Raw genomic sequence first — 26,550 nt, 5'->3', positions numbered from 1 at the left:
CAAAATTTCTACCTCAGTCTGTGTTAGTTTAGGTAAGTATTGTGTTTTTCTAGAAATCTGTCCATTTCTTCTAGGTTTTGATATTTGTTAGAATGCAGTTCTTCATAGTATCCTATACTATTCTTTTTGTTTCTGTTGGTTCTGTTGTGACATCACCCATTTCATTTCTTATTTGTGTTATTTGCATCTTCTCCTTTGTTAAGTTTGCCAGTGGTTTGTCCATTTTATTACTCTTTTCAAAGAACCCACTGTTCTTTTGTCTTCTGTTTCATTTATTTCTGCTCAAATATTATTTCTTTCCTTGTGGTGACTGCAGGTTTTTGTTTTTATTTTTTAATTTTTTTTCCTGCTCTTTATCTAATTGTTGGAGATGTGGGGTTAAGGTGTTGATTTTGGCTCATTCTTCTTTTTTGATGTGTGCATCATTACTATAAATTGCCCTCTGATCACTGCTTTTCGGTGTCCCAAAGATTTTGGTGTGTTGTTTTCATTCTCATTTGATTTAAGGAATTTTTTTATTTCATTTTTTATTTGTTGTATTAACCAGTCGTTTTTAAGGAGGATGTTACTCAATTTCCTTGTGTTTGCTGTTTTTCCATTAGTCTTCCTAGTGTTATTTCTAATTTTTTAGCACTGTGATCTGAGAAGATGATTTGCAGTATTTCTATGTTTTTAAATTTATTGAGGCTTGCTTTGTGGCCTAATATATGGGCTATCCTGGAGAATGTTCCATGTGCACTGGAAAAGAATGTATATTTTGCTGTTGTCGAGTGACCTGTCCTGTAGCTCTCTATAACATCAAGTTGGTTGATTATATTGTTTAGTTCTTCTGCGTCTTTGATTGAAGGTGGTGTATTAAAGTCTCCTACTATTACTGTGGAGTCATCGATTTGTCTTTTTAATTCTGGTGACGTCTGATGTATTTATTTTGGTGCTCTTCCATTGGGTGCGTGCTAAAGGGGCAAGGAGGCCACATCTTGTGATCTCCTCTAACTGCACAAGAGAAAGAATCACCATCAGTAGCCCAAGGCCTGTTCTTGCGAGTCCAGACATGCTGCCTCCCCCTAGCCATTTCACCAACCCTGACACCAACCGTTCCTCCCACAGCACTCACCACCTTTCTGCTGGGTTTGATAATGCACTGAAGTTGCCACACAGAACTCACAGATTATGGGGTTTTTTAGGGAAGCACCAGGCGACAATTCAAGTTCAGGAAAAATGCTCAATCTCTCTCAGCCCGCCATCTCTGAGCCAACAGTCTCTCACAGTCTCTCTCCCAGCAGTGTGTGTCCTTCAGTGTCTCTCTCAGCAATGCATGTCTCTTGTGTCTCTTTCCCAGCAGCGCATATCTCTTAGGAGAACATGTCTCTCAGGAGAGCATTTCTCTTCGAGCGTGTTTCTCTGGGGAGCGCGTTTCTCACAGCAGCACGTCCTTCTCAGCCAGCAGTCAGAGACAGACTTCTGCCTCTAGAAGGCCTCCTTTTGAGCCAGGCAGAGTGGCCAAACTAGCCAATCGTAACATCAGAATTCTAAACACCTGAGAGAGAGAGAGCCTTCCAGAACATTGCTTTGTGCCACTCCCAACAGAGATACCCCAGGTGGGTAACTTTTACAATCAGGAGCTCCTCAGTTGCTCACAGTAAATTCCACCACGGAGTTTACAAAGACTTATGGCTAGAAAAGCCATACTAGGTAATTTACCACACTGCAGTGTGTGAATATTTATTACGGTTATGTCTTCTGGCTCGGTTGATCCTTTAATCATCATATAATGTCCTTTCTTTTCTCTTATGGTTTTTGTCTTAAAGCCACTCTCATCAGATATTAATATTGCCATTTGTGCTCTTTTTTGATTGCCATTTTTTTAATATATCTTTCTTCCAACCTTTGATTTTTAGTCTGTTTTTGTCTTTATGTCTAAGATGAGTCTCTTACAGACAGTATATTGATGGGTCATGTTTTCTTATTCAGTCTGTAAATCTCTGCCTCTTGAGTGGTGCACTTTGTTGTTGTTGTTGTTGTGAGGTGCCGTTGAGTTGTTTCTGACTCATAGCAACCCCATGCACAGCAGAACGAAATACTGCCCAATCCTGTACCAGCTCCATGATCCCTGCTATACTTGAGCCCATCATCACAGCCACCGTGTCAATCCATCTCGTTGAAGGTTTCCCCCTCTTTTGTCGACCTTCCACCCTACCAAGCATAAGTCTTTGTATGCTTCTGTAAAGATTTACAGCCTTGGAAACCCTATGGGGCAGTTCTAGTCTGTCTATAGAGTCACTATGAGTTGGAATTGATTCTTCGGTAGTGGGTATGGTTTGATTGGGCTCCTTAGAGAAAAATTTTCCCAACCCCTAATCTGTATGCTTGGCAACACTTACTGTTTTTAGTCTGTTCCAAGTATTTTTTTGCCCATTTTCCTATTGAATTGTTTGTTTATTTCTTGTTAAATTTTAAGAGTTTGTTATATACTGTGAATATATGTCCTTTGTGGAGATATCTGTATCAGTCAGTCTGTCTGTCTGTCTAAAGCAAATATTTTCTCCCAGTTTATGGCTTTCCTTTTCACAAATATCAGTTGTGTTTTGATGAACTATTATTCTTTCAAACTGTGAAATTATGAATTTTTAATGATATTTAAAAGTAAAACTAATAAATTTTTATATGGACAAATTCTTGTTATATATATACATGCTGGAGAAGTATAATTTTTATTTATTAAAAGTAACACATCATTTTATCACTACTTCATTGTTGAAAAGTAAAATGAAATTTTGACCTTAAATTGTGATATTCAATTAATTCATTTTTCAATTACTTAAGAAAATTATTTTAAAAATTACTTTTCATTAAATTTTCATTTTAGAAATTAAGGATGAGAATGAAACAGTATTGAATCCTGAAGAAGTGACATCTCTGGAACAGTATATTCCTACTCGACTTACAAGTGTTACTCTCCTGAAATGTACCTGCACAATTTTCATGGCTGAATTCAACTTACTGGGCCATTTGCTTCCTGTCATTATGGGAGAAAAGGTACCAGTTGACATTAACTGCTTATTTTTTTTCTTAGATGCATTATTTGTTGTTCATGTGATACTATAAGAGACTGATAATTAAGTAAAAGAATATCTACTTGTATTGTTATAAATGATGAAGTAAGAGCAATTTAATTATGATTGCTAATTGTTATTTTCTAACAACTATATATCTGTCTGTATATAATTTTTTTTTTAATTGTGATTGGGGTGAAAGTTTTCAGAGCAAATTGATTTTCCTTTCAGTAATCCATATACATTCTATTTTGCGACATTTGCTACAATCCCCATACTGTAACAGCATTCTTCCCACTTCCTCCCTGTACCCACCCCTTCCCTTCATTCTTCTCATCCTCATCTGCCTTCCAAATAATGAGTGAGAAAAACAGGACTGTATATAGAACATAGCCAAATTTAGGTTCAGTATTTCTCAATAATGGCCCTGTTGGCTTTTTGGACTGGAGAAGTGTTACATACCATTTACCATCTTCAGAGAAGGATATAATGCTTGGGAAAAGTAGAGGGTCAGTGAAAAAGAAGACGACTCTCAATGAGATGGATTGACACAGTGGCTACAGCAATGGGCTCAAACATAGCAACATTTGGAGGCTGGCACAGGGCTGGGCAGTGTTTTGTTTTGTTATATATAGAGCCACTATGAACTGCAACTGATTTGACAACAACCATCTTCATTTTTTTATTGTTCACTTCATGGGCCTCTTATGTGACTGCATGGCAATCTCTGGGAGTGGCTTCATTTCTAAGTTAGAAGGGTATCTAAGGACCACAGTCTCATGGGTTCCACCAGTCTCAATCAGAGCAGTAAGTCTGGTCTTTTTATGAGCAAGTTTTTTTCCTCCCACCCTATCTACTTTCTTCTAGTGTCATCCTAGTCAGAGCAGTGGGTGGTAGTAGGTGGGCACCATCTAGTTCTTTTGATCTTAGGTTAGTGGAGGCTGTAGTTCGTGGGATCCATTATTTCTTTGGACTAATTGTTTCCATGCGTCTTTAGTTTTCTTGACTCTTCTTTGCTCTGGATGGAAAGAGACCAATAGCTGCTGCTCGTAAGATTTTAAGACTCCAGTTACTTCTCACCAAAGTAGGATGTAGAACATTGTTTTTATGGACTGTGTTAATCCAGTTGACCTTGATATCCCTCCCAGACTAGGATCCCTAGCCCTCAGACCCAGTATTTCAGTCCCAGGAGGTGTTTGGTTATGGCTAAGAGGTTTTAATGACTGTGCCCCTGTGCATTTTATTACATAAATGGTTATATTTGTAGCATTATATAAATATATCTGGTGGCACAGAGCCGAAGGCTATTGACTGCTAACCAGAAGGTTGTCAGTTCAAATCCATCAGCTGTTCTGCAGAAAATAGATAGGCCGATCTACTTCTGTAAAGATTTAATGTCTTGAAACTCACTGGGGGTTTCTCTGAGTCGGAATCTACTCGATGGCAATGGGTTATAACTACATCTGTAGGAATATCTGCAGTTAGCCCTCTATGTGCACATGAGTGTACTTGCCTTCTCACTTCTGTTCAGTTTACATACGTACCTTTATATCCACTTGTACATTATTTGTTATATTCTTTGAGCAGGATTGTATGTGTAATAGTATTTACTGTTGTTGCCTTTTACTGTTGTGTACCTTGAACGTCTTCCTTTGCTTCAGTTATGTTGTGCTGACTTCCCCCATATTGTGTAATATCTTTCCCTTCATCAAAGGTAACATATGTCTACTCTCTAGTGATTTTCCCTCCCATCCTCCATTCCTGGTAATCTTCAAAGAATGTTTCTTTCTTTCTTATAATTTTTATTTTTGCTGTGTTTCCTCCCTTCCCTTCCCACCTCTGGTAACCAACGAATAAAGAATATTATTTTCTATGTGTAAACTTTTCTTGACTTTTTGTAATCGTGGCCTCATATAATATTTGGCTTTTTGTGACTGACTTATTTAATTTAGCATAATGTCCTCCAGGTTCAACCATGTTGTGAGACATTTCATGGATTCATCTTTATTCTTCAGTGAACAACCACCATCTTTAGCTAAAGCCTGTTGAATGCCAGTAAAGCACCTTGCTTGTTGTAACGATGAAAGACAGACAAACTAAATAGTTGAACTCCTCATCCCAGTTTAATTTCAGTTACTTCTAGAGTGATGGTCATACTCTTCTTCATTGAGAATCACAAAAACCAAACCCAACCCACTGCCATAGAGTTGATTTGGACTCAAAGGGATCCTATAGGACAAAGTAGAATTGCCCCATAGGGTTCCCAAGGCTGTAAATCCTTACATAAGCATACTGCCTTATCTTTCTCCTGCAGAGTGGCTGGTGGTTTCAAACCACTGATCTTCTGGTTAGGAGCCTAGTGCTTTAACTATAGCATCACCAGAGCTCTTTTGAGAACTAAAATGCAGGGCATTTTAAGGGAGTGAGATATTTGTATAACGAGAAGGGGTTTTGTGGCAGTGACTAAGAGCATATACTCTGGATATCTTGAAACTTGGGGGTGAATTTATTTGGAAGCTCAGAAAGGTTCTGTAACAATGAGAATACCAGTCCTATCTGAGGATTCTTAGGACTTTATGAGCCATTAGTATGTGAATTATTAGTGGATATGATATGTATCAGAAATGTTTCTTGCTTGCAAACTCTATTGTGTCTTTGACACTGCATGGAGTACCTAACTGATACTGAGGCACTTAGTGATAAGATTCCAGTTGATTGAAAAACAAAATAAGGTTTAGCTAAAAGCCCATTGGCCTTTCCAGTAAATATACATTCTTTGAAATCTGCCACATACTTAAAAATATGTAGAAAATATTTATGTTTGATTACAACAGGAGAGTTCTTTAGAAAGGCATTATTTCTAGATTGTTTTGATATTGTTGAAAATAATTCAAGTTTAAAGCTTGTACAGAGTGCATTATACGTTAATTAATGGTCTACTCCTGAATTATAAAGTGAACACTATTATTTTCCAGAACTCAAGTAACTTCATGAATACTGCAAACTTCCAGCCTCTTCGGCCTTTGCCATCCATTCAGATATTGGTGGATAAAATTAATCTGGAACATTCTGTGCCAATGTATGCGGAACAGCTGGTGCATGTGGTCAGCAGCCTTACCCAGCCTTCTGATAATCTGCTTCATTATTGCTATGCACATTGCTACCTTAAGGTAAGACAAAGGAATTTTTTTTTAGTTTATTTATATCTGGTTGGCTTTGGGAGTTTCAAATAAGCTGCTTTTTTTTGAAGTTGTAATTTCACAGAAATAGTACCCCATAAGATGAGATTTAATAAGATTTTAAGTAGCTTTATCATTATTTTAATATAATGAAAATAAAATAAAAGTGTATTGATTCTAAAGATACTTCTTCATTTTTTTACAGTTAGTAGCTTCATGCTTGTAAGTTAATGGTAACTATAACTTGAAGATTTTATGTAAAACTTCTGTTAATGATGATTTTGTAAGCACTTTAATAGATACTTTAAAAGACTCACAATTTTTTTAAAAGAGACATTTATGTGAGGTATGATATTTCATTACATTTGCTTTTTTTAGTCACTTTCCTCTTACTATTATTCATGTTAATTTCTTGTTACAGAGGGAAACATCTCTTTTATTATATTAAATCAAGTTATATAAAGTGAATTATTAGAAGTTTGGCCAAGATCTACTTTTTTTTTCTTTTTAAATATAATAAATAATGCTGCTTAATATAGGTACATGTAAAAAGATAAACTCAGGTATTAAAACAGATCTAGTTCTAGGCTATACACTAATCTTTCCAAGTTATTCTAGTTACGTAGGTGCAAAAAGGGCAGATAGGTGGTATCTGACCTGGTCTAATTTCACAAATGACAACAGTATCCAGAACATCAACAGCCCAAGGCTAATTCCTATGAGGCAGAAGTCAGATTGCCAATTCTGATGCCAACTGTCTCTACCATGGCATTCTGTTCTTGTTTGGTGGGTTTAATAATTTGTTGTAATGATGACACAGAACTCACAGACAATACTTATAATTATGGGATTCATTACGGAAGTAACATGTTACAGTTCAGGTTCAGGAATACTCAAGATACACTTCTTCAATAAGGACAACCTGTCCTTAGCCATGCCTTTAGGCATGCTTCTCTTAGGCACTCCCCCTCACTCTGGTCTTTGTCCTGCTTGGATGTGTATTACAAAGCTCTTTTAGTTCTACTGTTAGGTGCCCAGGGAAGCAACCTACTCTTGTCAGCAAGCCTCCTGCCCAAAGGCTCTCAGCTTTCTTGCTCCATGGGCTAGGAAGCCCACTGCTCTGTCTTATGCTGATTTCTGCTTCTCAGGTCTGCAGCCAATGTCTGTGGCCAGGGTCTGCTGCTTGTGCCTGCCACCATGGTTTCTCTATGATAATTCTTCTACTGCTACTTGTCGCTGTCTCACTCACTGCAGGGATCTCAGTTCTAAGGTTGAGTGCCACTCGTGGCTCTTCTTTCTTGTTGGTAATGAGATCCTCCCTCTCTACCTCTGGAATGGCTCATTTTAAGCATAGGGGAATGACAAAACTGACTAATCCCTTTGTTAGGGTTCCATATACCTTATTTGCATGGTCCCACACCCATAAGGGTGCCATGTACCTTATTTACATTATTAGCAGGCTGTCCAATCCAATTGGTGGGCCACAAGCACGTTCCTCATTTGGTGGAAGTTACAAAGACCATGACTAGAAGAGCCATACTAAGTATTTCACTGCACTACAGTAGAGCTCAATCATTTGGTAAATATTAAATTTTTTAATATTGTGGATAATCAGCATTAAAGATTAGGCATGTCCCATTCTCAAGGTAAATGGTCACCAAAGCTATTGGTCACCAATGTGGTCACCATCCATACTGATATAAAACTTAATGGCATAATTGTTTACCACTTCAGTTTGTTAATATGATGCTTGCTTAAAATTTTCATGTAATGGTTAGTTTAGTCCACATAAAATTATGTTTTGGGAAAAGGGCTTTTGCTACACCTATGGTCTAGTAATCTTTTTATATTTTGGTCAGTCTTTTCCACAGCTGTAATTGTTAAGTTGAATGTCCCAGGTAGTAAAGTTTTTGCCAGAGTGGCAATAGTATAATATATGTAAGAAAATCTTTCATTGATATTATGAATATTGGATACTTTTTAAAGTAAAGCCTTGAGTCTTGAATCATTTATTGTATTTCAGATGTTTATTCAGTGGCCTAGTACATTTTAATACTTTTCCATATTTGGTAGACACTTTTTTTTTTTGTTTATATGACTATTTGGAGTTGATGCAAAATACCAATTTGTTATAAAGTTTGTGTTACCTGATTGAGGGAGTTTTCAAAGTTTAATTTTCAGTATTGTAGTGTTACAGTGTTACAGGAGTGGATTTGAATGTCTGTTTCCTGTGTATTTGGCGTTTTAGAACCTAAATACTTTTCAATTGAATACTCAAGCAAATGGTTGAGTTTTAATTCCGTATACTTAAATCTGACCATTTTGACTGTATGATTAAATTATGTACAGTTTTCACTTCATGTATTTAAATTTATCAATTGAGAAAGTTAGCACAGATGTATAAAGAAAACCAGCAGATGAATCTTTCTTATGCCTCACCAAGTTCTCTTCGTTTATCTGGCAAACCCAGAATATGTATGGCATTGAGTAGCTGAGACATTCCAAGGCATCTGAAATTTGAAACATATGTAGAAAATAAGTTACGGGAAAGCACTGAATTGTGTTAGACTGGGTTCTCTAGAGAAAGAAAAACCAACAAAGCTTTTATATATATATAAAGAGAGAGAGAAATTTTTCTTAGGAAAATGGCTCACAAACATATAGAAGCCGGCAAGTCAAAGTCCCTGGAGCAAACGTCAGGCTGGAGGCTTTTCCTAGCTTTCGCAATTGCAGGGGCCAAGTAGCTCAAGGTTGGCTGGCAGTACACTGGCTGTTGATTCCAACGAATGACGAATCCAAGATCTCCAGGCTGAATGGTGGACTGCTCACTCATGGACAGTTGTAGGCAGCACAACAGAATCCCAATCCACAGAAGAATGTCTCTCTTCCCAGGATGTCCCTGGATATTCTGGAAGCAGGCCACACCCCTAGGGAACCTCCCCTTCAACAGATTGGTCACTCAGAACACAGTCATCCGATCCCATCATGGGAACAACCACACACAACTGGGGTCTAGCCAAGTTCACACACAGCTCCGACTATCACAATAATGTATAGAATAGTGTATATACATTTATGATCTTGCCATTCATAAGAATCAGCTGTCATGGATACTTCAGAGAGATCAAGAAAGGTTATAGTGGAATCAAAACCCTTTGAATTCCTTGGGTTTGATAATTTTTGATCTCACATAAACAGTATTCATTGGAGATTTGGGAGAATTGGTATTGTCATTTTGGAGACTTCTTTGGCAGAATCTAATAAATTTGAAAGCATACCTATCTTACCAACCATCCTTTCCAATTTTCAGTATGTACCCTAGAGCAGAGGTCAGCAAACTTTTTCTCTGAAGGGTCAGAGAGTAAATATTTTAGGCTCTGATGGCCAAGGGACAAAATCAAAGATATTATATATGTATTTATATTATAAGGGAGAACAAATTTCCACAAAGTTTTAGCTGATGAAATTTAAAATACAGTGATAATAAGTTAGCACAATTTTTTGTAATGCTATTTTAATGAGATGAAAGGAATTTTTTTCCCCCTTGGGATAACATTTCACCTCACTATAGTTCTAATTAGTGTTCCTTATCTTAAAATGGACTATGAATATTCATGTGTAAAAATTATTCTTAGTTCACCTTGTTGTTGTTGTTGTTTACTGCTGTCCAGTCAGATCCGACTCATAGAGACCCCTCCTTGGGTTTCTGAGGCAGTATCACTACAGAAATAGATTGGCCAATCTTCCTTCTGAGGAGTGGCTGGTGGGTTTGAACTGCCAGCCTTCTGGTTAGCAGTCAAATGCCTTAGGCACTATGCTACCATAGCAAGCAGTGGGTGGGATTTAGTGTGTGGGATGTAGTTTGCTGACCTCTGCCCTAGAGAATATTTGCACATCTGTGCTAGGAGATATATACAAATAGAAGTCTATATATCCCAACACGATCCAGCTCTGAACAATATAATGGTTACTTGGACACTGGAAAGCATAATGATTGATATGTACAGTATGATATAATTTATGTAAATTAAGAAAACAAAATAATGCTACAGATTGCTCAGGGTATAAGTGCTTATAAAATTATGTTGTTGTTACGTGTTGTCGAGTCGGACCCGACTCATAGCGACCCTTCCTTGGGTTTCTGAGGCAGTATCACTACCACTACGGAAGTAGATTGCCCCATCTCCCTTCTGAGGAGTGGCTGGTGGGTTTGAACCACCAGCCTTCTGGTTAGCAGTCAGGTGCCTTAGGCATTACGTTACCAGCATTCTAAACTAATGGAAGTAGATTTAGGTGGTTGGGGTGTGCCTGGGGGCTAGTGGGACTAGTGGGAAATTTGGAAGTAAAAGAACTTTAATTATTTTGTAGGCCTTCCTGGGTGGCACTAGCGTTTGGGCACTTGGCTAAAAGCTTGCCAGTTCGTACCAAAAGTGTCTTGAAAGAAACACCTAGCAGTCTACTTCTGAAAGATCATAGCCATTGAAACTCCTGTGGTGCATGGTTATATACTCTGAAACAAAAGGAGTTGCCTTGAGTTAGAATGAACTTCAAGGCAACTGTTTTTTTTTTTTTTTTTTAAGCTTTTTTGGAGGTTTTTTTTTTTTTTTTTTTTTTTTTAAGCTATATTGGAATTTTTTTTTTTTTTTTTTTTTTTAAGTTAAACAAGTTTATGGAGATAAAATTAGTAGTTTTTAATATTTTAGTATAGTCATAGAACTGTGCAACTATTACTAGTAATCTAAGACATTTTTATCACCCCCAAAAGAAGCCTCTATTTATGAGTAATCACTGCCCGTTTACTGTTCCCACCTAGGCCTGGCATCCACTACCTGTTTTTCTCTCTTTGGCTTTGCCTCCTCTGGCCATTTCATATAAATGAAATCATACAATACGATTCTTCTTTCACTAGGCATAATGTCTTCAAGGTTCATCCATGCAGTAGCATGTAACTGTATTTCCTTTTTTTTTTTTTTTTGCCATGGAGTTAATTCCAACACATGGTAACCCTTTGTTTTACAGAGTAGAACTGCTCCTCAGGGTTTCCTTCTTTTTTTAAATTGTGATTTGGGTGAAAGTTCATAAAGCAAATTGGTTTTCCATTCAACAATTCATACACATGTTGTTTTGTGACATTCATTACAATCCCCACCATGTAGCAGCTCTCTTTCCTATTTTCTCCCTTTGTTTACCATTTCCCTTTGTCCTTCTTTTCTCCCCCTTCCTGCCTATTTAGCTTTATCCATGGGCAAATGCTACCCTTTTGATATTATGTGGTAGATTGTTGTAATGAGTGCATACCTTCCTGGTATTCTTCACCTTATAATTATTGACCTGACTATCATTTGGGCTATCAAGTTGAGCCCATAGAATGTGGCACTTTGAACTCGGACTTAAAGCCTTTAAACTGTAAAAGAATAAACTCCTGTTTGTTCAATCCATCCCATTTGTGGTATATTCTTGTCAGAGGGGCACTAGGTAACCAGAACAGCACTTAATAACAACAACATGTTAACTCTATGTTTAACGTTTTAAGAAGGTGATATACTGTTCCACAGGGTTTGACCTATTTTACAATCCAGACAGCAATGAACGTTGTAGTTTTTTCCCACATCCGAACCAACACTTGTCTCTTCTTTTATTTCAGCCATTTAAGTGGATGTCAAGTGGTCTCTCATGTGGTTTTGATTTCCATTTCCCAAATGAGTAATGATGCTGAGTATTTTTTTTTTCATGTATTTATTAGCCATTTGTCTGCCTTTGGTGAAATGTCTGTATCATTTGCCTGTTTTTCTGGGTTGTCTTTTTATTTATTTAAATGAAGTTTTTATGTATTGCCAAGAATTGTATTTATTTCAAAAATTGGTGACAGTATACAGTATCCATATTTTTAACATTTGGATTATGGAAGAATTTTGATTATTTTAAATTATTTTTCTCATTTAAAAGGAAAAGTTAAGACAGTGCCTCCGTAACAGAGGAACCTGAGTATCAATTTTAGTCCATGCATTATTTTTGTTTCAGTGGAATCTTGAATAGAAACTAGTTTTTTTTTTTATTATTATTATTGTGATTTGGGTGAAGATTTACAGAGCAAATTCACTTTCCATACAGCAGTTCACATATACTTTGTCTAATGACATTGACCCAGTTTACCACAATACAACAGCTCCCCTCCCACTTCCTCCCCATAGTTACCTCTTGCCTGTGTCCATCCCTCCATGCACTCCTGCCTCCTGAGCTGTCTCCCTGTGCATAAGCAGCCCTCTTTTTCCCATGATTGTTCTCTCCAAGGGGTGTATCTACTTGAGGTAAATGTTCAGCTCATATACCTGTCTTTTGTTTGGCTGGAAACCAGAGGTGTGAGTTTAATTCCAGATCTGAAGGGCAGCTAGGGGCCATAGTCTCAGTGGTTCCACCAGGCTCTATCAGACCAGCAAACCTGGTCCCCCTCCCCTTTTTTTTCTCCAAATGATTTTGAGTTTTGTTCCACATTGTTCTCCCTCTCTGTCAAGGATCTCCTACATAGATCCTCTTTCAAGTGAATGACAGTGGTAGCCAGGCACCATCTAGTTCTTCTGGTCTCATAGTTGTATAGGCTACAGATCGGGTGGTGTACCAGTTGCTAGGACTAATTGTTTCCATGAATTTTGATTTTCTTCATTCTTCTTTGCTCTGGACAAGGAGAGACCCGTCGTTGCATCTAGATGGCAGCTTGCTAGTTTTTAAGATCCCAGTCACTACTTGCCAAAGTAGGAGGTGGAACAGTGTTTTGTATAGTAGGTTATGCCAATTGAGCTTGATGTCCCCTGCAATTATGGTCCCAAGCCCACAGGTTCAACTACTCGGTCCTCTGGGTAGCTGACTGTGACCAAGCTGTGACCACAACCTTGCCTCTTGTCAGCTCTGCTATACCCCTGGAAATTCTGATCATTCACATAAACTTATAGGACCATTGTCTGCCAACCTTATATATGTTCTTGCATACACTCCCTATTTCATAGACATACCCAATTGTTCAGCCTGTCCACCCATCTACCCACCCATATACCCATGTTAGCCTTCACTGACAACACAGTACTGTACGTAGAGAAGGGTTCATATTTGTTGTCTGTACTTCCAATGTACCTCTCTATGTCTTTCTCATCCTCAATGCTGCCTTATTGGTCACTCACATTTGGTACATTGTCCTTCTCTTCACCCAAATCAATACTTATCTCTATCTATCTAACAGCGTTCCCTCCCCTCCCCTCCCCTCCCTGGTAACCAACAAAGAAAATTTTCTTCTATAGATAAACCTTTCCTTAACTTTTACAATAACAGACTAATACAATATTTTTCCTTTTGTGATTGACTTATTTCCCTCAGCATAATGTCCTCCAAGTTCATCCACGTTATGCGGTGTTTTGCAGATTCTACATTATTCTTTAGTGTTGCATAATATTCCATTGTGTGTATGTACCATAGTTTGGTTATCCATTCCTCAGTTGATGGACGCCTAGGTTGTTTCCATCTTTTGGTTATTGTAAATAGTGCTGCGATGAACATGAATGTGCATGTATCTGTTCTTGTCATGGCTCTCACTTCTTTAGGGTATATATCTAGTAATGGAATGGCTGGTTCAAATGGTATTTCTAATTCCAGCTTTTGAAGGAATCACCATATTGCTTTACACAATGGTTGTACCATTTTATAGTCCCACCAGCAGTGTATGAGAGTTCCAATCTGTCCACAACCTCACCAGCATTTCTTATTTTCTGTCTTGTTGAACTTTGCTACTAGTGCTGGAGCAAGATGGTATCTTGTTGTTTTGATTTGCATCTCTGTAATAGCTACTGATCATTAGCATTTCTTCATATGTTTGTTGGCCACTTGGATATCCTCCTTGGTGAAGTGTCTATTCATGTCTTCTACCCATTTTTAAATTGGATTGTTTGTCTTTTTGTTATTGAGGTCTTGGAGTTTTCTATAAATTCTAGAGGTAAGTCCCTTGTCAAATATGTTATTACCAATTTTTTTTTTTTTCCCAATCTGTAGGTTCTCTTTTGACTCTTTTGGAGAAGTCTTTGGAAGAACATAAAAATTTAATTTTTAGAAGGTCCCATTCATCTGGTTTCTCTTCTGCTGTTTGTGCATTTTGAGTTATGCTTGATAGTCTTTGTTATTGTTGTTGTTGTTGTTATGTGCCATCGAGTCGGCCCCGACTCATAGCGACCCCTCCTTGGGTTTCCGAGGCAGTATCACTACGGAAGTAGGATTGCCCAACCTTCCTTCCGAGTGATAGTCTATAGGGCCTTTAAATTTGCCCCTAGATTTTCTTTGAGGAACTCTACAGTTTTAGGTTTCACATTTAAGTCTGATCCATCTGGAGTTCGTTTTTGTGTATGGTGTGAGGTACAGATCTTATTTCATTTTTCTGCAAATGGATCTCCAGTTTTTCCAGCACCATTTATTAAACATTCTCTTCCCCATTTAATGGATTTTGGGCCTTTGTCAAAGATCAGCTGACTCTAGGTCGATGTATGAATAGAAAGTAGGCTTAAAGGGTTTAGAAGTGAGTAGGTGATAAAAAAAGAAATAGCAGACTCTAGGTTATTCTTTCAAGGTGTTTGTTAATGAAAGAGAAGAAGTGTAATTTTACTGATGGTTGATAGGTGGTGAAAGAGAGGTTTGTTTGTTTGTTTGTTTGTTTGTTTGTTTAATTGGAGAATTGACTATACTTTTCTGGGAGAAGGCAAGAAAGGAAGGAGGAAATGGAAGGAAAAGAAAGGCTGTGTGAAATTATGAACTAATAGTTCAGCTAAATCAAAGGAATCCTAATATTGCTGTGCCAGCAGTAGGTGGTTTTTGAAGACGTTGCTTACCTCTTTGAAGTTCATTTTCCTTTAGGCAGAATGAAAGAACTGAGTTAAAGAAGTGGTTTTAGCTCTACATTTCTATGGTTATTTCTAATAGAATAGCTATGGCTTCTTTCTTTTGTCCTTAAAACTTTTTCTTTCTAACATGTTTATTATTATGCTGTAAAATTGGTAGTTTTAAACATTTTTGTTTTAGTTCTTATGTGTTCCGGTATGCTGTTGTGTACAGGTTAACTTTTTACTTGAAAGCCATGCTTGGTTATTTGTGTTTTTAAGGAAGGGACGTATCTTTAAGATATTGGCATTATACCAATTGGGTTATTGTGGCAATAGCAATTGTCACTTACAGTTGATGTGTGCTTTTAATATTTTTGTCCTTTTAAAGTTGCAGATTCTAATTCATCTTGCTAATTTTCAATAAGTTCATGACATTTCTCAATTTACTAAAACTTCTTCTATTTGAACTGTCAGTTAAAGAGTATTTGTTGTAAAGTTGTAAAATATTGTTGAGATATTTATCTTTGTCGTGTTTTAATTAACTATTTTTTAAAAGATGGCATTGTGTGTTTGTAAAAAATGGAGTGGTGGCAGCATCATCTGACCTGTTTGTCTGATTTCACGACGGGGGTGGGGAAGAGAGAATCACCATCAACATCAGTCCAAGCCTAATCCCTGTGAGGTGGAGGGTAGACATACCTCCTCTTGAACTTTCTGTTTTACCAGTTCTAATACCAGCTGTTTTTCCTTCCACTCTCTGGTTCTGTGTGGTTTCGATAATTTTTTACAATGGCCACATGGAACTCACAGACGAAACTCAAGGTTATGGAGTTTTTTAGGGGTATAGCAGGTTACAACTCAGGATCAGGAATGACCCGGTATACATTTCTTCATCACAATTGCTTCTTCTCAGCTGTGCCCACAGGCAGGCCTCTCTGGCCCCTGCCTCTTGGTCTCACACCTGCCCTGCTCAGACAGGTGTTACAAAGCTTTTTAACTGTCAGTAAGTGCCAGTGGTACCACACTCCACCAGTAAGCCTCTTACCTGAAGGCACTCACTTCTCTTGCTGTGTTGCATGGGTCAGCACACTTACTGTAGCTGTCTTGCTGTGTGTGCCAGGAAGCCCACTGTGCTGTGTTATTCCAGTCTCCTGGTTTTGCTGTTGCCATTTCTCTGCCATTGCTTCTTCCATCTTATGCCATCTTGGGTATTACAGCTCTCTCTCTGCCTCCTTGTCTGAGAGGTTCTCAGTACTGGTACCCTGGGTGCAAAGGAAGCACTCCACTCTCGACTCTTCTTGATGGTAGTGAGGTCCCCTATTTCTCCTCTGTGGTGGCTTATTTTATGCCTAGCGGCATGGCAAACTGACCAATCCCCTTTATAGGATTCCATACACCTTATTTGCATGGTTCCACACCCACAAGGCTATGATACCCTCCATGCACCTTATTTATTTTAATTAGCTAGCTGACCAATCCCCTTGGTGGGTCATAGCACCTTATTTGCATAGTCTCACCCATTCATTTGGTGAGAATTACAAGACCATTTGGAAAAAGGCCATATAAAAGTGATATGTTGTACAACACAATGATTAACTTTGCATTTAATGTATGGTTGTGATTAATATTATTCAAGTTGACATTTCCTTCAAGCCAACATTTTATCAGTAATTACTCTTACAGTTTTCATTCATTCTTATAGATTTGCTGCATTATTTAGCAATGTTTAACAAACTTGTGTTTCATTTTTGAATATGTGAACTATCTTTGGAAAGAAACCTCAGTACACACTGTGTTTATTTACACTGTACTTAGTCTCTTTTTTCTAAGTTAAATATTTATAGTGTTAATCAAGGGCTGTTAACAAATTATTTGATTATACATAGATATATAGAGAAAACCAAACTATGTTTCTCATTGCTGTTTAAAAGAGAGAGTTGAAAAACTTTTATTTTTGAATATTTATTTTCAGTAGGGGTAGATAATAGCATAATATGACTCTTCAAATGTAATAAAATTTGGCAGTATTTGGGGATACTTTCTTTGCCAAACAGGCCCCTTTCTCTTATAAATTATACCTGTTTTTAATGTTCCCTTAGAAGCATCTGCATTCAATATGTCAGTTTAGTGAAAATTTTTTTTAGTGACAGAATATGTAGTTTCTCCAAAGACCTTTATTTAGTTCCACATGTGACCAGCAGGGGATCTCCTGTATACCCAGTTTCCATCCTGAGTACAATTAATGATGTTGTTGTTGTTGTTATGTGCCGTCGAGTCGGCCCCGACTCATAGCGACCCCTCCTTGGGTTTCCGAGGCAGCATCACTATGGAAGTAGGATTGCCCAACCTTCCTTCCGAGGAGTGGCTGGTGGGTTTGAACCACCGGCCTTCTGGTTAGCAGTCAAGTGCATTAGGCACTATGCTACCAGAGCTCCTACAATTAATGATAGTACCTATGATTATACTGTTGGACATCTTATAAAAGAATAGAAAGTGGTCTTGAGAGAGTTTTCAGTGGAACTGAGATCTAGATCAATAATCTGCTAAGATAAAAGGCTAGTCTAATTTATAACTTCAGAAATATTTGAAAATTAAACATTATTTTAGTAATCATGTTTTGAATACTGAGCCTTTCAGAAGAAATGTGAAATGGTGAAATTGTACAGCACCAGCACACTTCTTTGCATATAGTGCGGTTCAGAACAAAGTCTTCCAAAAAATGCATCTAAATTTTTTAAGGTTGATCATTTAAATATTAGGATCACAGTTTTTCCTTCTCCATTGTACCTCTCGCTGTTTTCTTTTTCCTTTTTATTAATTAGGTAGGTTCTTTGAAAATGCAGTTTCTCTGAAAATGTAATTCTTAAAATGTCTTATTTCCAAAAAATTATTTTGTTCCCCAAGCTGGTTTTAGAAGAAAGCATTTGACACTGTCAGTTTGAACAGTGATAGGAACATAATAACTTTTTGAAAAAAAGTACCTTAATGTTTTTCAGGAAATTTATCATTATCTTATGGTTAATAAATAAAAGCATTTTGTTTTAAAAATTAATTACAAAGAAATTTAAAGCACATTTTATGGTAAAACTTCACAGTTAATATTAAATAATCCATAGAGATAGGGAACTCAATACTTTATAAATCCAAGGAATAAAAAATAGTAAATGTTAGGATTTCACTACTTTCACACGTTATTGGAACATAGTAACTCATTGTTTTGTGTATCTCTGTGTCACTGTTTCTCATGTGAAATGTTTATCTTTTGTATTGGAAATAACTAGAGAAAAGTACTAGATTCAGTGCTCTGCAGTATTTCATGTAAAGTGTGATATTATATTGTTTTTTCCTATCCAGGAAAGTAATATTGTTTAGGAATTTAAGAAAACGCTTACACTATATTTTAGTGTAATCTGCTCAATTTAAGAGTAAACTAATTTATGAAGACTAATTTATGCTGTGTACTAAATTTGGTCTTGTAAAAACTTAATCATCACAATTTTCACTAATGAAAGGGAGAAGAAGTACCATTTTTGGATATATTTGGATATTCTTTTTGTGTATGCATAATGCAGTTGTAAACAATGCATTTTAAAGATTGTTCTAGTGTTTAATGATTTTGTAGTCATAAAATTGTACTAACAGTGATTTATTAAATTTAATATTTACAATGAAAAATTTGACCCAATGTTTATATACATGGAAAATATGTACATATTAGCAGACAATAAAACAGTAAATGAGAATAATGTGTAGAAATAATATGTGAAACTAAAAGTTATTTAAAAAGAATAGTGATATTTCAGGAATGTGAAAGAAATATTGTATATTTAAATCTCTTAATTCTGATTTAGTTAATGTCAAATTGAATAGCATAAAATGGTGATTGTTTGCAAAGTGGAAAAGACATTGGAACATATTTAGTGTGCAGCTATTGTACAGCAAATTGAAACTGACATATTTCATCCCATTTTATGCTTTTTAAAACATTACCCCTGTGAAAATTTGGATATTTTCTTTTCGTTTCAGGTATTTGGTTTCCAGGCAGGACTGACCACTTTGGATTGTCGGGGATCTTACTGTTTTCCTGTACCGATTGTTCCCTCTTTCAGCACTGCTCTTTATGGTAAACTTCTGAAACTTCCTATGTGCTGGTAAGTATTATATGTTAAAGTGTGCTATGTTAATTTTAATTGATTATTTTAGGAGGGAAAAAATCCAAATATATTTCTCTTATAGTGGTCTGTTTTATACAAAACATTTGAGAAAAATACCTGAGTTTTATTGTCTTCATCTGAAATACCAAAAATCTCTTTTTATCTCCAAAATGTGGTAGTTTGTAGCATCTTTTGTGATAACAGTAGATTTTGTTTGGGTAGTAACTGTTAGTGGTATAGTAAAATGCTGCTTTAGATTGAAATAGAAACTACAAGGACTAGGCTCCCCCCAGCCTTTTTTTTTTTTGAAGATACAAAGATAAAAATCTTGCAAGGTAATATCAAGCCCAAAGTACTTATCTATTAAGTATCAATTTGATATATGTTCATAGCCACTGAGGAAAGTATGCCAATGATATACTTCTAGAATATTTGACATGAGCAGTAGCTGGATCTTGGAAGAAATTGATTTTAACCTTTGTCATTTTCATTGAGTATTGGGGTGCTTTTCTTTGGAGGTTTTATTTCCTGAAATTCAAATAGATTTATAGAAAGAAGGAAGTAATTGTTTAAATGTGTGAAATAGTTATTTTCTAGTGAAATATTTGTATAATTTTTAATTTGGTTTGTTTGCTTTCTTATTCTAATTAGTGTGCCTGTGTTTGCAGGGTTTGCTTTCTAGTTATTTATGAAAAGCAATAGAATATAAAAATAGATATTAATTACTTTATCTATAAATACTTCATTTGTTAAAATATGTTCCCTTAATATATGTAACTTTAAAAATGAAATTAATAATGCAGATGCTCACATTTTCAATGAAACTTACCTACTGACACAAAAAATTAAAAGAATATAAAAATTTTAATTTAATCAGAACTAGTTCCTCTGTCAAATCAAATCATCATCAAATGATTATTGTTAATTTCTCTTGATAAATTTCTTTTTGTTCAGTCTCATCCATATTTCTTGTATCATTTACGGGTGTGTAGTGATGGATTTTAGTTTTTAAATTTTTACTTGCATTTTTGGAAGATGTTGCATTTGAGCCAATTTTTATGTTCTAATCTATCAAGAAATACCTAGCAGCATATATTTATTTACAGGTACAAGTGATATATCTATATCAGCTTTAATAGGTATTTGTGAAAACTATTTTCTTAATTATGTGCTAATTTATTTATTGTTTACTAAACAAAGATAAAAATTTTGTTACAAACATTTGGTATAATTTACTGTAGAAAATTCTTAACAGTATTCTAAAAAGCCAAAATACCAAAATGAATAATAAATAACTTTTACATGAAAATAATTCAGTATTTAAATATTAAGGCTTAAAATATTATTGTATTAATATTTTAATTATATTTAAATAATAAAAGTACTAATAGTTTAATGTTAGAAATACTATATTAAGGCTTATTTTAAGAATAGGAAGAGGTTAATATAAATATTGTCAAATGTAACTTTATTAGATGTCTCCAGACATCTAATATTGAAAGCATCAAATCAGAGTCCTCATTTATTTGGATGTGTTTTGCCTTTTTTGTAAATAAGACCACTTTTTCATTATTTCATGAATTTTTCCTAAGTTTTACAGAAGTTTATTGCTTTGAAATATTCTCTTTTATTTTTTAATAATTAGAAAGTGAATTATCCCACTTTTATACAATTAATCTTAGCAACTTTAAATTGAAAGAAATGAAGGCAAAACTCAATAAATTGAGATATAACTTAGTTAAATGAAGTACAGTTTGAAGTAGATAAAATACATTATATAGTGCTTGAATTAAAAACAAAACAAAACAAAAAACCAAGGTGAGTGTAGAGTTTTAATTAACTCCTGCAGGGTGTGAGAATTATTTTAGGTAAGGCATTCGGGTATGTCATCACTTGTTAAATTTGTTTCCATTTGTGGTCTTCTCCCTTCCTCAAAATAATACCACCTCTTTCATTTGGATTTTAAAAATTCAATTCCAGAATTTCTTAAATATATGATGCTGTATATATATCTTTTTTTTCTTTAAATAATGAGAAAAGCATATTTACTACAGGCCATGATTTTTGAAACAAAGTTGCTTTATGACAACTGTGAAAAAATTTAGGTAGTGTGTTTTGAATTAGCAGTGAAAATCTGAACTTTATGTAAACGAACAAAATAGTTTGTGGTTTTTATTTTAAATTATTTTCAAATTGAATTTTTTATTATGCATGAACTTTCCAACTGAAAAATTTTAATTTCAATCAGTTTTTTACATAGATTTTTTGAAATATTATTTAATTAAAAATGACATTGGGTTATTTTTCTCCTATTTAAAAGTTTCTATTAATAGATATCTGTCTCTATGAGAAAGATATTACTAAAGTGTCTTAGAATTTAATTTTAAAAAACATTTTAGTTATTTGCTTTCCTTCTGTACTAAAAAGTTCCCAAACATTTAAACTTTTCAAAAACATTTTTTGCTCATTATGTTACATGAGGGTAGCATTTAGTTCTTTGTAGTTAGTTCCTCAGAAAAGAATCGAATACGTACTATAGTGTGGGAAGGACACAGTGACTAGTAATATTTAATGACAGAAAATCTTGAGAAACTATTTTAAACTTGAATTACTTTTCTGTAAAAAATATTTCAAAGCCAATAAGTGGTTGGTTAAAGGATAGTAAATTATATTGTGACCTTGTTATCACAAGCAGAATTTTGACTTTGTGATAAATTATTATAACTCCTGTAGATAGGTATATTTCTAGAATGATAATACTTTTGGATTCCAGATACATTTTGGATTTAAATTTATTTTCAAAGCAACAGAGTAATAATCATAACCATTTCACCTCCAGTTTTAAAACTTTATACTGAAATGCTGTGTACTTACAGAAAAGTGCATATGTGTTGTGGGTATATGTTGAGATATTTCATAACTGAACACTCCTTTTTAACCAGCTCACAGAAACAGAATACTGTCAGCATCCCAGAAGCATTTCTCATTCTCTCCTTTGGCTACAACTCTCTCTTATCCCTTAAGGTTAACTATTCTTCTGACTTCTAATAACAGACTAGTTTTTTGTCTTCTTGGGTTTCATATAAATGGAACCATATAATATATATTTCTTTTTGATTGACTTCTGTCACTCAAAATGGTATTTATATGACTCATCCATACTGTGAAATGTGGTGTTATTCATTTTATTGTTGTATATACTAGTGCATTACATGAGTATTGATGACTTACCTATTTGTGATGTAATTTTAATTTAAAAATAAGTTCCTGAAATTAATGTCATTTTTTTACCCCTTTCAATTTATCTACCATTTTTCCTTTTCTTTTCGAAGTTTCTATTGTATTAGGGGAGATTAAATTATATTTAATTGGCTACCTGTGTTGCTAAAAGGTTAACTTGCTTAATTGGTAACCAAGAGGTTGGTGGTTTCAGTCTACCCAGAAGCACCCTGGAATAAATCCTGGAAATCTACTTGAAAAAACAGCCAGGGGGCACAATTCTACTCTGACATGTATGGGGTGCCATGAGTCAGAATTGACTCATTAGCAACTCTTTTTTTTTTTTTGTTGGTTTTCCTGTGGTTTGCTAGGCACAGTGCTAAGTATTGGGGTTGGTGAAAGAATGTAAAGAGAGTCTCTGATTATAAAAACTTCCTGTCTAACTGAGAAGGCACATACGGAACAGTTGTCTTGACATTGCAAAATTGAGGTTCCAGTAGAATGTTATGTGAGTAAGAAAGCAGAAATTCTTCAGAGAAAAGGTGACATTAGAATTGAGCTTTAATGGCTGAATCAGATTTCCATGTATTGAAAGGTTGATTGGGGTGGAGGGGCCTTTCAGGGCCACAAAATAGTCTGAATAGTAGTTTATTGGAGCTGTCATAGGATATAGTTGGGGGTGGGGTGGGAGGAGGATTTTGGGAATCGACTTGGTCCTAGATTTGTGCAAAACATGTAAGGATGCCTGTGCTTTTTAATATGAACAGTTAAAAATAATTAAGCCTATTAATAAAATATTTATTAGCTCCATTTCTTTTTAAATCAGGTATAATACTCCAACCATAATAAAAACACAAATTTACTTTGTTTTATAATTTGGGATTTAAAATTGTGAGTTTACTTACAAAGAAATGTATACAGCATACTTCGGAAGTTCAGAGTGCAGAGACATTATTTTGGCTTAAAAAGTCATGGAAAACATGGAGGAGGTAACTTTTAAGCAGGTTATTAAAGACTGGGTAAGACTGAGAAGAGAATACTGTACTTTTTTTTAATGTCATGTTAAACAAGTTCCCATTGAATTCATTCTAACTCCTGGCAACCCCACGTGTGTCACGGCAGAAATGTGCTCCCTAGGGTTTTCTTTGGCTGATACTTTTTTTGGAGGTAGATTACCAGACCTTTCTTTAAGCTATCTCTGGATGGACTGGGACCTTGAACCTTTCAGTTAACACTCAAGCACTAATCGTTTGCATCACCCAGGGACTCCTTATACCATTCTAGGTGTCTAGTTTAACTAAAAAGTTTTCATATTAACCCTATGAAGTAAGAGGATATTCTGCCTTATAAAACTAAAGCTCATAGAAGTTAAGTAAGTTGTCCAAAGTCACACTGGTGGACAAGGATTTACATGGAACATTACCTAATTTCAAAGTTCTTGATCCTTTTCTTTCCTAAAGAAGTGAAGATATACTATACCTTTGGTTAATCACCTTTGAAAACCCAGTGTGTTTTTTTGCTTCACGGTAAAACTGGATTTCCATGGATTGAGATGCTAGTTATGATAGTACAGCTAATAAATTTGAGCTCTGTTTGTGTATGTTAATAGTATATAGAAGTTATTGTGATACTGACCTTACGGAATTGTAGATAGGCAGGTTGGATGGGAATCTTAAGCGTTATCTCAGTTTTGGAGTCTTTCTGATGTATCTTTGATTTATAGTCATCTGTAAATCCCTGGATGGTACAAACATTTATGTGCTGGGCTACTAACTGAAAAGTTGGCAAAACAGACTCACCCAGAGGCACCTCAGAAGAAATGCCTGGTGATCGGCTTCTGAAAGTTCACAGCCATGAAAACCCTATGTAGGGTAGTTCTACTCTCAAATACATGGGATTGCCCTGAGTTGGAAATCAGCGCGATAGCAACTGGTAGCAGTAGCAATAACTGTTACTTAAACATTTGATTCAAAGGTAGTTAGCTACTTTGTGGAGCAACAAGATTCATTGTTGGGTAGCTCTAAAAGTTTTTTCTTTTTTTTCCCCCCACTTCTCTATTGTTTGACTGGAAGCCATGGGAGTGAGTTCTTTTCCAGGCCCGAAGGGTGTCTAGGGGCCATAGTCTTGGGGGTCTCATAAGTTTTTATCAGACTAGTAAGGCTGGTCCTTTTTATGATTTTGAATTTTGTTCCACATTTTTCTCCTGCTCTATCTAGGACCTCCTATTTTGATCCCCTTCCAAGTAGTTGACAGACACCATCTAGTTGTTCTGGTCTCAGGGTCATGTAGCCTGAGGTTTGCATGGTCCACTAATCCCTTGGACTAGTTGTTTCTGTGCATCTTTGGTTTTCTTCACTCTTCTCAGGACAAGGAGAGACTAGTTGTTGTATGTTCGATGGCCATTTGTAAGCCTTTAATTTTTAAATTTTTTCTTTCTTTGAATCAAAATCAGCTTCCATGTAGTCTTTACTTAGAATTCTGCCTAAAAGTAACATTTCTTCTTTTCTATAAATATTGCTTATATATTTCATGAACTGAGCTCATTCTTATTAGAATGTGGAAAAATACATTTATTTTTTAAAATGGAGGGATCTTTTCATCATCCATTCCTTGGCACAATGCCAGATAACTGATTTTTTTTTTTTTTTTTTGACTAGTGAAGTTACTGAACAGTTTGTTTGTGGGAGGATGATGTTTCTCTGGAATCTATCTTTGAGTTCAATGTTAATTAGGAGATGTGGGACTTAGTGCTAGTAGGTATCTTCATATCGATGTGATGTCTTACTGAAAGGTGAGGCAGATGCTGGTCTTTTTGCCTTTCTGGAACTGAAACGGATGCAGCCATTTTTCTGCCTCAGCTAAGAATGACACCAGGTTAAATGCTTTCAGTTTTAATGGAAGATGGACACCTCAAGTCTACCAAAATGCCAGTAATATTTATCAGGAAACAAAGAGAATTAAGTAACCACGGGGGTTAAAATATGTGTGTTCAACTGCCCTGTCCTTAACAATACATTTTGAGAACCTAGAAGTGGGCATCTCTAATGCTTCTGGAGATAGATGTTTGCATCCCTTTGTTTGCAAAGCTGTGTTTCTTTTTATCTACCTGCTTTTGTGATTAACATTCTCTTTACCAGAATTTCTTAAGATTGGAAAAATTTAACTGGGATGAATGTTAATTCTCTTTCAACTTGAACAGCAGCTTTGGCTTTGACTTGGCTTTTCTGTTATTTGGGATGTGTTTTTATAGAATATTTTGAACTGAAAATAAACATTGATAAAATATATTAATGGAGCTCTGGTAGCATAGTGCCTAAGGCACTGGACTGCTAACCAGAGGGCTGGTGGTTCAAACCCACCAGCAACTCCTCGGAAGGAAGATGGGGCAATCTACTTCCGTAATGATACTGCCTCGGAAACCCAAGGAGGGGTCACTATGAGTCGGGTCTGACTCGACAGCACATAACAACAACAACATAATACATTACAGCCTTCTCATTTCAAAGATGAAAAAACTGAGTCCCAGAAAGGCTAACGTACTTGGCTAAAACCCCACAATTAACATCAGTGCTTTATTTTCCTCATCCTCATTTTTTCAGTTCAGGGCTTTTTAACCACATGGCTTTGCTTTTAATGTTAAGTCTTTCTATCTTGATAAAACTTCAAGGCCAGAAGCTGATTTTGCCTCCCCTCCCCACCCCCAATCTCTTGGTTTTTGCTTCAAATAATTATTCTTAGATCTGACATAGTTGTACTTAAAAATTAACCAAATAAAAAGTGATCAAGTGAATATTTGTGATAGTTCTACTTACTTTGAGGAGAAGGAGAAAGTGGTGAATTTGTTGGAATTCTTTAGGTTGCATTTTTAATTTTATCTTCACAGAGGTTTTTGCTTTTACAGTTGTCTGGTATTGTTGGCTTATTTTTTTCCTGCAGAAAGATTTTGTAAGTATATGCAGTTTGGCCTTGGTGACAGAAATAATGCTGGAACTTGTATGGTAGAATTTTGCAAGACCAACGACTTGTTCATTGCAAACACCTTTTTTCAACAACACAAATGGAGGCTATACACGTGGACTTCACCAGATGGAAC

At 35.7% G+C, this 26,550-nt stretch overlaps 1 protein-coding gene across 1 annotated transcript in view; it reads left to right on the top strand.

Annotated features, from left to right (window-relative positions):
- VPS13B (vacuolar protein sorting 13 homolog B) overlaps positions 1–26,550 on the top strand; it is a 1,115,876-nt gene that overhangs the window by 151,856 nt on the left and 937,470 nt on the right. Inside the window, exons 13-15 of the mRNA XM_007934836.2 lie at positions 2,867–3,036; positions 6,029–6,223; positions 19,111–19,235. Coding sequence (XP_007933027.1) covers positions 2,867–3,036; positions 6,029–6,223; positions 19,111–19,235 — 490 coding nt within the window. The remainder of the gene's footprint in view (positions 1–2,866; positions 3,037–6,028; positions 6,224–19,110; positions 19,236–26,550) is intronic.

The sequence above is a fragment of the Orycteropus afer genome, unplaced genomic scaffold (assembly GCF_000298275.1).
Source record: "Orycteropus afer afer isolate SDZICR_OR568_19922 unplaced genomic scaffold, OryAfe1.0 scaffold00021, whole genome shotgun sequence".
NCBI lineage: Eukaryota > Metazoa > Chordata > Mammalia > Tubulidentata > Orycteropodidae > Orycteropus > Orycteropus afer.
The sequence above is the reverse complement of the archived record's forward strand: the minus strand, read 5'-3'. Positions and strand labels throughout refer to the sequence as shown.